The sequence below is a fragment of the Archocentrus centrarchus genome, chromosome 16 (genome assembly GCF_007364275.1).
Source record: "Archocentrus centrarchus isolate MPI-CPG fArcCen1 chromosome 16, fArcCen1, whole genome shotgun sequence".
Taxonomy (NCBI): domain Eukaryota; kingdom Metazoa; phylum Chordata; class Actinopteri; order Cichliformes; family Cichlidae; genus Archocentrus; species Archocentrus centrarchus.
In genome coordinates this window covers 8,547,880-8,559,781 of record NC_044361.1, presented here as the reverse complement: position 1 = coordinate 8,559,781, position 11,902 = coordinate 8,547,880, and the positions used below count along the sequence as shown (strand labels likewise).

Below are 11,902 nucleotides of genomic sequence, written 5' to 3'. Positions count from 1 at the left end.
GGAACATTAAGTTATCTCCTAATGCATCTGCCATGTATGAAAAATAGGTGAGTTTACTAGATGCATTATTTCAACACTTAGTTAGGATCATCGAAAGTCATGATTCATACTAATGTGCGTCACACAAAACGGTATGTGGCCTGCTTTTCATTCTCCCTGACATTTCTTTTATCTTCGTTTCTTTGGCCTCCTTTTTTAATCAGAGATATTATTATTCTCTGTTGCCAGAATGTGGCTGATGCAGTTGCCAAATGGATGGACAGGATATTTTCTTTTCACTGTTTTCACAAGTAAACCTTAAAGGCTGCAAGAGTGCTCATATACTGACTTTGCTGACGGTTGCTAAATGTACCTTTTGTAAATTTAGAGGGCTAGATGTACTTCCTTGAAGATTAACCCCACGTGCATAAATGAACAAAGGTGGTGAAGTCAGTAAAAGTTCTGGAAAATTTCACAGGAATTGTCCACATTTATATGATATTGTTTGCTGCTGTTGTGGTTTATTTTTGCTTTGTTTTTTTTTTTTGTTGTTGTTGTTTTTTTTCGGCCGTGACTGCAGCTTTAAACAGGGAATGACAATTTTACACATCAAAGTCTGTTTCTCAATATTGGAGGGTACTACTTTGGTTATGAAAAAGGTATCTAGCTTTTTAGTGTCTGCTTGAGGAACTTCAGAGTACCTGAAAACTTTCCATCCATCCATCTTCTTAACTCAAGAAATTCTAAGTGAGGACTTTTTAAGACCAGAGGTGAACAAACACCAGAGGCAGCTTTAATGCAGAATCTTTATATAATGTTCAAAATACACATTGACAATGATCAAACTCTCTCTTGTCTTTTGTCATGTCTGCCCCTCCCTGAGCCTGGTTCTGCTGGACATTTCTTCCTGTTAAAAGGGAGTTTTTCCCTTCCCACTGTTGCCAAGTGCTGCTCATAGGGGTGGTGTGATTGTTGGGGCTTCTTTGTAGTACCGTAGGGTCTTTACCTTACAATATAAAGTGCCTTGAGGTGACTGTTTTAAATTGACACTATAAAAATAAAATTGAACTGAACTGAATTGTGGTAAATATTCTGATGATCACTACAGAAATAATAATCAGAACACCTCTTTGGCCAGAAAGGAGTGCAGAAAGGAGAAGACATCCAGGCAGAGTATAGCAAGATGCATGCCAGCGTAAAATTATAAAAGACAGGCAGAAATCATTTTTGGTGTATTAAACAGAAGAAAATGGGGGTCTGCAGAAAACTGGCCAAACATGGAGAAGGCTATAAAATGAGGACGAAAGATCACTCATCATCAAAATCAGACCCTTTGAACCCATTTCAGGGTCTTAGGTACTTTTTTATGGATCTGCACACACTGGACACCTGCCTTAGGTGATCTAGGTCTTTTGCCTCAACATAGATTTAACGAATATACGTTTTAAAAATGAAAAAAAAAATTGTGGTGCAGACCTTTGTTGATATTAGAAACAAACAAAGAAGAAAAAAACCTCAAAGTGAAAGTATTTGATTACTTACACTGTGGATCAGTAATGACAAGGTCAATCAAATATGTCATAGGTCACATAGGTTACTTTGTAGCGCATAAAGTGAATTTCTATTTTTCAGAGGTTCACAGGTCTTCTTTACTCATTGGATCCTGTAGGGCCATGTGCCCATCACCGTAGCTGGATGTGTTGACTTCAGCATGGAGCACTGCTATCCAATTTCTTGGTTTTCCTGCTACCATGACTGTAATCTTTGTCTAAATCTTGGATTTTTCTGCCTGAACAAACTTGTTGCTGGAGAGAATAATGCTCAAATGAGTCACCTACCATGTGATAGTGACATAATCTTAAAACACAAACTGATTGAAGCACTAAATCCTTGTAAATGTTTACCTTGTTTGTTCTTCACTTGCTTGCAAACCATTTACTACATACAGGGTGTAGAATAAAACTATCATAAGAATGCAAGTAAGAAGCACAAGCAATTTAATCATTGTAATTAACTTTTACATTCACAGATTTGGGAGTTCCTTGCTTTGGCGATGTTGCTTTTAGCCTCTATTATGTTTCTAAATTCTTCATTCTTAAGAACTTAATAATGCTTATAGCTAGAATTATGGAACCTGGGTTTACTAACCGTGAATGCTGATGGGAGGCTTTGTGAAGCTAGATAATGAAAAGATATCTTGGGCATGCTTAATCTACTTCATAGTACAGATCCCTGATCAGTGGTATCACAGCATTTGGGTTGAGTTGATTGAATAAGTGCCACCGAATGAATGTATAGCAGAACTGTTCTCATACTTTGAAGAAATAAAAGATTTAAAGAGATTTGTAAAGAAATGTTCTCTAAACAAGTGGCATCTTCCATCTAGGGATGCAGAAGGCACATATGGCCAGTGCCATGGCTCATCAGAATCACCATGTGCAGCTGAAAAAGTGATTAGTAATACTAGTGTAACGATGGTAATGAGATGGAGGAAAAATGATACCCAACGCAGCATGAACGCCCTGAAAAGGCCGGGTGTTTGCTTTAGTACAAGAACACCGACAGATTTGAGGACTTACGAACCATCTGGACCAGTTTGTGTGACTGATCTTTGTGATTCTTGTGGGTTTGAGCACATCCTCAGATTTGTCCTAAGCTTTGTTATTTTAGAAGGAAAAAATACTTCAGACTAATGCCACTCATATTGCATGCACATGTGATAAAGGAAGTATATGAGCACTCTTGCGCAAACAAACAGAATATATTTACTTTGGACACAGAGCTGATTATTTTTCTCCTCATACACCTGATGGACTCAGTGTTGCTTTGGTGGATTATGTGTTTACACCTGAAGCAACCTGATCCAGCAGTTGCATGTTATTTGTAAATGGTAAACACCTCGCTTGTTATCTGTACATGGGAGAACTCTGTACACTAATTGAACTTTTGGATGGCATCATCTGTTATCAGCCAATTTTTTTTTTGCCTGCTGCTGTATGCCCTGTGCTGTATTAGTGCTACATTTACCAAACAAACTTCTCAGATCTGCCACTGCCCAGTAGCACAGCAGTTTCTGCCATGATTTGAATGTAAAGTCACTGCTCTAATGAGCCACTGTGACCACCGATGATCGCTAATGCCACCCTACTGGGTATGTAGTAAGCTATGTAAACCTGCCGTAAGGTGGCACTTGAAATGTAAAAAAATGAATGTACAAATAGCTTCACAATACTCTCTGTAAGTGTGCGTTGGTGGTGTCTACCTCCAAACTAAGAAGCTTGACAGATTTTTCTTGCAAATGCAGCCATCTGCTGAGCCTGCTCTTTCATACAGAGTTTTGCTGTGTGGTAGATTCTAAAAAAAAAGTTATTTGCTGTATTAATATTTATTGCAAAAAGAGCAAGTCGTTTATATTGTTGATGTTTTCAGAGTGATGCATTTTTGTATGCACGTGGAAAGTAAGATAAGAGCGTTAAAAGGATGTTTTTCTTTGTTCGGTGTTGTAATTGCTTTACCGTTGCTTCCTTTAATGTTTAATGCAAGCACTTTGAAATTGTAAGTTCAGAAGAAGAGCACATGAATATGTGAATGAATGTATACCACAATGAAAAGCGCTTTTTTTGAAACTTTTGAATACACACTGTATATAATTTTGTCTTAAAGGTTTAGTCAGTAAAGAAAAAACTTTGCTACGTGTTCATCCACTTCCAGCATAACATTTGTACAATTTTGCAGAATGATTCATTCTTACTGATTATTGTGAAGTGCTCCGTTCTTGTTCCCACAAAAACAGCAGCAAAAACACTGAACTTGGTGTGACACTGGCTCAAGGTTAAGCTCATGTTTGTATTAGTAATAGTAATTGCATGCTAAGTTCTGTGTATATGTGCAGTGACACAATACTAACAGCGTGGGATCATGTTTCATGTTCAGTGGTGGCATGAAGAAATGTAAATGTGCGCTTCAGTTGAACTAACTGATGTTTTGTTGTCTTTGTGGATTAAGATGACTCATTTTATTTATGTGTCTGAATAAAAGCAGATAGTGAAGTGAGATAATTGTCCGATTATTTTTTCATATTGCAGCAGTGGTCATCGTGTCACTCGGTTTTAAGAAAAATAGCATGTTCAATGAAAAAAGGCTCTAGAAAATATACGTGTTGGGAGAAGATGGCATGGGAGGTTTATTTCAAACACGATCTGAAGGCACTGACATTTGGGGGTAGAAGGATTCAAGTTCTGAGAGAAAAGGAGGACGTGATGGATGTTAGACAGCAAGCAAAAAAGAGAGTAGATGGACAGACAGTAATTACCTATTGGAAAAAATGAACACAGGAACAGCATCACAGTGCTTATTCAAATCCAAAAGGGTGTTAAATGGACTGCTGGCTCTAGTACTGATGGATCGTTCTGTAAAAATCTCATTGGGAAAAAGTGAAAGAAAAGGATTGCTATGTCTCTACAGACTGTCCTTTCTACAGAATCCCCCAGGGGGACAACAGCTGCTCGGTGGTAATATAGATCTATTTACAGTTGACTCAGCTGTGAACATGCATCCCAGTAAAGGAGGCTTTGGATGAAAACCATTCATTCATTCAAAGCATCATTATAGCACATAAACAGACTGAAAAGCAGCAATTACGTCTCTATGAGCAGAGCTTCCAGTCTGAGCAAAACAGCATCTTCCTTAAGGTGTGCCTGAGCTCAGCGATGCGGAAGGCATATATAGCCGGGTCGAAGAGGGCGTGGCTCATCAGCAGAACCACATGCAGCTGGAACAGCGACCGGTAACACTCGCAGTAGGGGTTCGTGGGGCACATCATGATGATGACGAGGTGGAAAAAAAATGGCGCCCAACAGACCACAAGTGTCCCAAACAGAATGGTAACAGTCAGGGCCCCTCTCATGTTGCTCCCCCACCGCTGCTGATCCTGGTGATTATTCCTGCCACCGGCTGCTAAAGCTGCAATCTTTCTGGCATGGCTGCGCGCCAACATGAACATGTAGACATATAGGAAGCAGATAATCACCAAACAGATGAAGAACAGCATGACGAAGATGATCATGATGAGCTTGAAGTGAAAGAACCAAATCAGCAGCACAGCCAAGCCCCCGCATACTGTCCAGATGACGCCCAGAACGGCCCCAGTGCGCTGCATCGTCATGATGTTATGGTATCGGAGTGCATGGAAGATCGTGATGTAACTGGAAGACAAACAAATCATTTCATGATTTACTAACTAATCACCGATCAATATTTTTATATCAGCAAAGGATTTAGTGACTATGTATAACCTCACCCCCAGATTTTGCACTTCCCCACAGCTCTGAACCCATACATGCTACTGCTGTGCATTACCAAATTTAAAACACTAGCTGGGTGCTTTATTTAATCCAGACTTGATCATATGTCTCATAAAGAGCCAAATGTTTTTCTCAGGAGTTGGCAGAACCAAAACAGAGCCAAAAGACATCTGAATATTAGCCTAATAACCATCCACTGGGTGACCACACCATGGTCAACACTGTTTTCAGCTTGTTGTTCTGCCCCCAAGTGGCCAAAATTTAAATTAATTTAAAGTGGACCTATTTCACTCATTCCCAGCTTCATATTTTTTTTTCTTGAATTCTACTTACTCCTGCTGAAACATGCTGGCTTAGCTTTGTGTGACTGGCTGCCCCTTGTAAACAGAAGGTTTTAAGGGCAGGGGGGTGGGGCCTCTATTCTCACAACCAGAGCTGCATTCCTGAGATGAATATATGAAGGATCTTCCCTCTCTTTGACAGAGCTGAGAGTAAAAAAATGCCTGAAGCCTGAGCTTTTGGCTCACAGGGATTACTCAGACAAGTACCGAAGACATTGTTTTAAAAACTCACTATGTTTAATATCAGCATCCACAGTTACAACTGTTATACTGAATATACAGTGTAACTGTATATTCAGTATAACTTTATATAGAACTATAAATACATCCACATTGTGTGCATGACATTTCTCAAAGGTTCCAAACAGGTTGCGAGTCAGCAGTTTCAATTCAGGTTATTTATTTCTTTCACACTGACATTATATTAGATTTAGCATAAATATTTTAATGCACTCAAAATATCTAAATCTATTTAGATATCTAAATAGAACTCATGTTCTAGTTTTTTGACTTTGATTTTGAAAGTTCTCAGATGTGAAAACATTAGTAAGTGAATTGTGTGTGTTGGATTTCAGTCACTTAATATTTTTAAAGCACACTGTGTGGATCTGAGTGGATGCCTAAAAAGTGGGAAAACATGGTGAACAGTATCATTGTGGTGATAAAGTATTCATGATTTATGGTTAGACATGATAGAAGTCACTGCAGTAGGCCTTTAGGTACATCAAAGAGTTAGAGACCAGTGACAAATCCTTGGTAATTTTTTAAAATTTAAATATCAGTGGAGGATAAATCATTACAGGGCCCCAAATCCACAGATAGGCTGTTTAGAACATCCAGATTAGCAGCAAACAGAATACATCATTCGATGTATGATAAATCTGGCTTTGGGGTCATCTAGTAACAGTCAGTGTTTTTTTTAAAATAGCTTCAAATAGATCAAAGCATTATTGTGCCTTAGAAAATGGGATTCTGGAGGATTAGTAGGTTAATGTGGAATATATTCATACCACTATTAATTCAAATCCATTCCTCACACTGTAAAATAAACCATTTTAAAACACATTTCTATGTACAAATCCAAGTCTTGCATACATACCGGTCCACAGCAATGGCCAGGATACTGAAAAAGGAGCCCAAAAATGACATGCACAGTAGGGAGTCGATTACATCATCCAGCGTGGTTTCAGAAGATCCTTTTTTCTCCAGGTGCCCCACATTGGCAAACACAATCATGAGGTTCTCCCAGGTTTTGGTGAGGCTGGCGATGGTGTGGAAGGCTGCCAGGCTGCAGATGAAGCAGTACATTGGCAAGTGGAGTTTTCTGTTCCATATGATGGCTACCACAACAAGGAAGTTCTCAGCAAAGCTCACTGCTCCGATGGTGAAGAAGACAGGGTTGGGAACTACCACCTCAGGACAGTCCGAGTGGTTCATTATAGAGTCGTTCATTGTTAGCCAAGACAGTGTTGTTCCAAGCTGAAATGCTGATTAACACAGAAACAAAGCTACCTACACATAAAAGTCATCCTGAGAAACTAAAGATGTTGAGGCAGATTTATGCACAGAAATATTTGCTGCTGATTTGTTTTTAACATAGAAAACAAGTTTGAAATAACACCTGTGATTGAATGACAGCCTTAAAATGGTGATTTGTGCAATTTACAACATCCTTTAACTTTTTTGTATCAGCAATAATTTTGTTGTAGACCTAAAAAATAACAAGACTGATATCAACAGAAAGTAACAACTGATAAAAATAAAGATGTGGCATATTTTTTTTGTCAATTAATACATTATTTTTTATACAAATTCTTATTAACAGTTTCTCTAATGCAGTGAGCTCTACAGACTAAATTCATGGACAGAGAGCTCCCAAATTAAACAATGGAGATAAACTACAAAAACGCACGCAGCAGGTGGACATATATTGATGATATATATTGATGATATATTGATGATACATGATATCATCAATGCTACTTGATGACACAACATTAATGCTCCTTTTAGTTGGCTTTCCACTGTGTTATTATTAAAAGGAATGCAGTTAATTAGCTTAATATTGCTACAACCTCTTTCCTTATGTTTGCTAATTATAAACAAGTACGTTAGCCTAAGTTAGCCAAGCGCCAAAGCACTTTGTAACTGGGTTTGAAGAGTTGCTATAGAGATTAGCAGCAGGTCAAGTTTTAGCTTTGCTGTTCAAGCTGAACTCAGACAATAATTTGCCAATGAGAGAGCAAAATTGTAAGTAAAGCAGGCAGTTGCACTACATTAATGCTAGATAAGAAATGACTGAAAGTGGTTCTGAGTTTGGAAATAATTACAAAATATCTGAAGTGGGTCCATCTATCTTTGCCTCAAAATGTAACAGATTTTTGTGGACTAAAACTAAAAAACTAAAATAAAATAGATAAAAGAGAAAAAAATGGAAATTGCTTGGCGTGTCACAGCAGGAGTTTAGTCTAACCTCGTATGGAGGCTGCAGGATGTTGGCAGTTGTCCTCCACTGGGTACTCACAAGGGCGAAGGTCACGTTTAAGAAAACACACACAGGGACGCTGGAAACAGGCAGCTCTCTGCAGCTTAACAAAATGTCTTGTTTTGTATAAATGTCCTGGTTTAAAATCTAAAGGTGGCAGTTCTGGCACAGCTCAGTCCACATCAGCCTCTCTGCTATTAAAATCGATTGGCAGCCAATCGATTTTTGTTTTGTTTGTCCAGGGTTCACACATAGTTTGCTATTGCCAAACTGGTTTGTGTAAGATTTCTGTGGTCTGGTTTGGTGGTCTTTACATTTCTGTCTTCTCTTTGCCTTTCAGTTGCACACAGATGTTTTCTTGATGCTTCCACCTGTAAAAAGTGAGCATGTTATTAAAATTCAACCAACAATTTTCTCCTTCTTCTGTTAAACGTGTTCGAGATTATGCATGCGTTGACAGTCATATGGCGTATGGCATTCATGTGTGTATTTTCCCTGTGATGAGTAGTGTGACCTTTTATTTAAAGTCTAACAGGTTGCCTGTTATCTGTGTATTCTGCCATTCCATCTCAATGCATTCAGTTCCACCTTTGTAATTGAACACTGTCCTTTTAAATAAAGAGAGCACTCTGTAATCTTGGCTATGAGTCAGAACTCTCGTCAGGGTGCAGTCTGAAGATTATTATAATAATTATATCCAAAAGCCTCTGATCCCTTTTTATCATGACATTCTCAGAGCAGCTTCAGCACTCGCACAGATCCTGCATTAAATCCAGTTAGAAAAAAATAAGCAGTTGTCAAAGTTCTTTTATTTCATTTTACTATAGCGGCATAATCATTTTTAGAAATAACTTTTCAATGAAATCAAAACTATTGCCATTGCCAAATCAATACTGTCCTAACACTATGAGGATTTAGTCAGTCACAAATGCCTCTGCTTCACCAGCCAGTGCTGGCTATTGAAAGCTAACCAAGGTTAGACTGAAGGTTTGCACCAGTGGCTCTTCAATGACAAAACGCCTGAGCCTGTCATTCCTTTTTTCTGTTGCAGCAGCACATGATCAGCAGGATTAAACAGACCTGTCTTGCTAAAGTCTAACTTTAATCTCATTGTTTCTGATTTGTTGGTAAGTGCAGGCTAACACTGCCACTTCAAACATTTGGACACCACAAGGCAGCTATGCCAATGGGAGCCTTCATAAAGTCGTGCTTTCACGATCTGCATTCATACTGAAAATTAAGACCAAGTGAACCTTTGTCCTCGTGCTCAACAGGAGGTGTTTGTCCTCCACAAACTTGCCTTAGGCTACCTGCATTACAATTTCACAGGTGTAGTGGCCCAGTTAAACTTTCCCCAGAGCAGGCCGTGTCAGCGGTTGATGCCAGGAGCGAGAACACACTTGGAAAACTTAAGTGGGAAGATAACAAGCTCTCAGCAGCTGCTGCAACCATTGGACTGCTGAAATCCTATATGCAAGTTTCCACATGTTTCCATGTTTCCACCATGAACAGTAGACAAGTTTTTAATTTATATAACATGTTATTATTCGCATCATCACGCAGATACAACAAATGGAGTGAAAGATTTTAAATTTTAAACACCTTATTCTTGTGCAAAGATTCATTTATAAAACTTGATTAACAGGAGTGTAGCACAGTGTAAATGTGAAAGCAGCACCCTGTTGACTTAATCTTGTGTTAACTTTTGGCCCATTTTTTTTTTTATATACTCATGTTTCTCTTAAGAGAAATGCTGAATTTAGGTGATTTTGTACAGATGTGAAGATGTGAATACAGTTTTTTTTTGCATGGCAGCGCCATAAAAACATTTTTTTTGTCACCAAAACCAATGAATAATTATGGCCAGTAATCACGATCTCAGTATTAATCAAAAATAATTATGATCAGCATTTTGACCATAACTGTGCAGCGTCAGTATTAAGCTTTTGTTCATCATTGTATGCGCTCTCTCTTCCTCATGAGAAGCTTCTTCAGGATTGTTACTGTGGGCTCCACATATCTGTTGAGTCACTGGTTGGAGTTTTCGCTGGCTGATGCGCAGAGATAATTTTCCAACCTGTTTCAGCCTTGACCAAAGTGGTGACTCACCAATTCTGGATTAGTTCTTGACATTAACAAAGTACTCTTTCTTGTGTTATTATTAGAATTCCATAATTCAGCGCAGGTTGCTGAAATGTTTATTAAAATGGTGGTTAAAATGCTGCTGGAGAAGCTCTCTGGGTAGAGCTCCATGCTTGCAATGTCAACTGCCAGCTTAACAAACCATGTCCTGTATAATTCAGAGGGGATTGTACCTTATTCACAGTATTTGTTAGCTCTGTGTGTGTGTGTGTGTGTGTGTGTGTGTGTGTGTGTGTGTGTGTGTGTGTGGAGGTAGTATGTATGGTATGGGGACGAGAATCTAGTCACATAAATTAAATGGGACATAAACCCTGCAAGGTTAATTATTTAATTTAAAGGTGAAAACCTGTTTGAAGGTTAGTCTAATGCTACTGCAAGTAGCTGCTATGGTTAAGGTTAGAGTGAGTCTAAATCTATGGCATGTGCGCTGAAAACACAGATACACAAGTGTGTGTATAGTTGGCGCATGGTCAATATTCAGATGCCATTAAACTTAAGGTCAGACAGACCTTGGAGGGCAATGTGCAGGGGGCTGTATCGATTAAATGGCAACATGAAATTCATTAAACACTCTAAAGAGATCTCCCTGTCACTTATACATGCCTGCAGCTAAGGGCTAAAAAAGGAGCTTTATGATGTAATTCCTGTGGTTTAATGGATTTAACTGGCAAATATCTGCACACTCTTTCCTACATAAGCATTGCCTTTATGTTAAAAAATTATCTCAGCAGTCATAAAAGTTCCACCTTGTTTCACCAAAGAAAATCACCACTGAACTGCTCAGTTTCCATGAACAACAGGCAAGCTGCAAATGTATTTCAAAAGGTTGTTTGACTAAATAAAATTATGTACCTACTAAAGACAAACTTTACAAAAGTGAAGTTTCAAAGGAAACTGATGTCTTGGGTATGTAGGTACAGATTGTTACACCAGCAGGGGTCCACCATGTCACTGCTGAGTTTCTTATTCTAAAAACATCTTTTTGTGTTGTTGTAACAGCCTCCATCAACCACAAGAGCATACAAAATGTTCAGTACTAACTGGATTTGAATTATAAACATGTGACTTTCCTGATATCCGTAAAGCTGCTGGAAGTCATCTGTGCAAATCACTCCGTTTCACCAACAAACAGCTCCATTTCTCTGTGTGCCTGTCTTTGTGCATTGGGACAGTGCCATGTTAAAGTGGGATCTATTGGCAGTATAATGTTGCGATTTATGTTTTAACTAATACATCATCACGTTACCTCAGATAAGCTATAAAGACGAAAAACAGAATCTAAACGCTATGATTAACTGTGATGACGAAGCTTATTTTATAAAGCCTTTTAGAAATGACATTTCAGACACTGTAAAAAATGCCAGTAAGCTTAATTTGAATCATACTGAATACTTTTGAGAGGTTAAGCACTAGTGTTCTATGATAAAAGGTGTTTGATGTGGGTTAAAGTCAGGCCTCTGTGATTATCAATCGTACTGTAAATGGACTGCATTTATATAACGTAGTCCTAAAGTTAAACTCACATCAGTTTGTACAGTACAGAATACATACAGCACCATTTCTGTCACACACCCGACCACACACCTCTCCACAGAGTTTGGTTTTTTTTTGTTTTGTTTTTTTTTTGGGGGGGGGGGGGGGGGCGTGATCTA

At 38.6% G+C, this 11,902-nt stretch overlaps 1 protein-coding gene across 1 annotated transcript; it reads right to left on the bottom strand.

Annotated features, from left to right (window-relative positions):
* Positions 1-4,136: 4,136 nt before the first annotated feature.
* mc2r (melanocortin 2 receptor) lies at positions 4,137-8,284 on the bottom strand. The gene is made up of 3 exons (XM_030750644.1): positions 8,097-8,284; positions 6,723-7,110; positions 4,137-5,183 (listed from the first exon to the last, which is right to left on the bottom strand). The coding sequence occupies exons 2-3, from the start codon at positions 7,073-7,075 to the stop codon at positions 4,625-4,627; spliced, it is 912 nt and encodes a 303-aa protein (XP_030606504.1). The 5' UTR covers positions 7,076-7,110; positions 8,097-8,284; the 3' UTR covers positions 4,137-4,624.
* Positions 8,285-11,902: the final 3,618 nt, after the last annotated feature.

Excerpts from the sequence above, each read along its gene's own strand:
- mc2r (XM_030750644.1), bottom strand. The coding sequence starts at position 7,075 with ATGAACGACTCTATAATGAACCACTCGGACTGTCCTGAGGTGGTAGTT. Across the intron at positions 5,184-6,722 it reads CTGGCCATTGCTGTGGACCG|TTACATCACGATCTTCCATG; the intron begins GTATGTATGCAA and ends TTTGTCTTCCAG.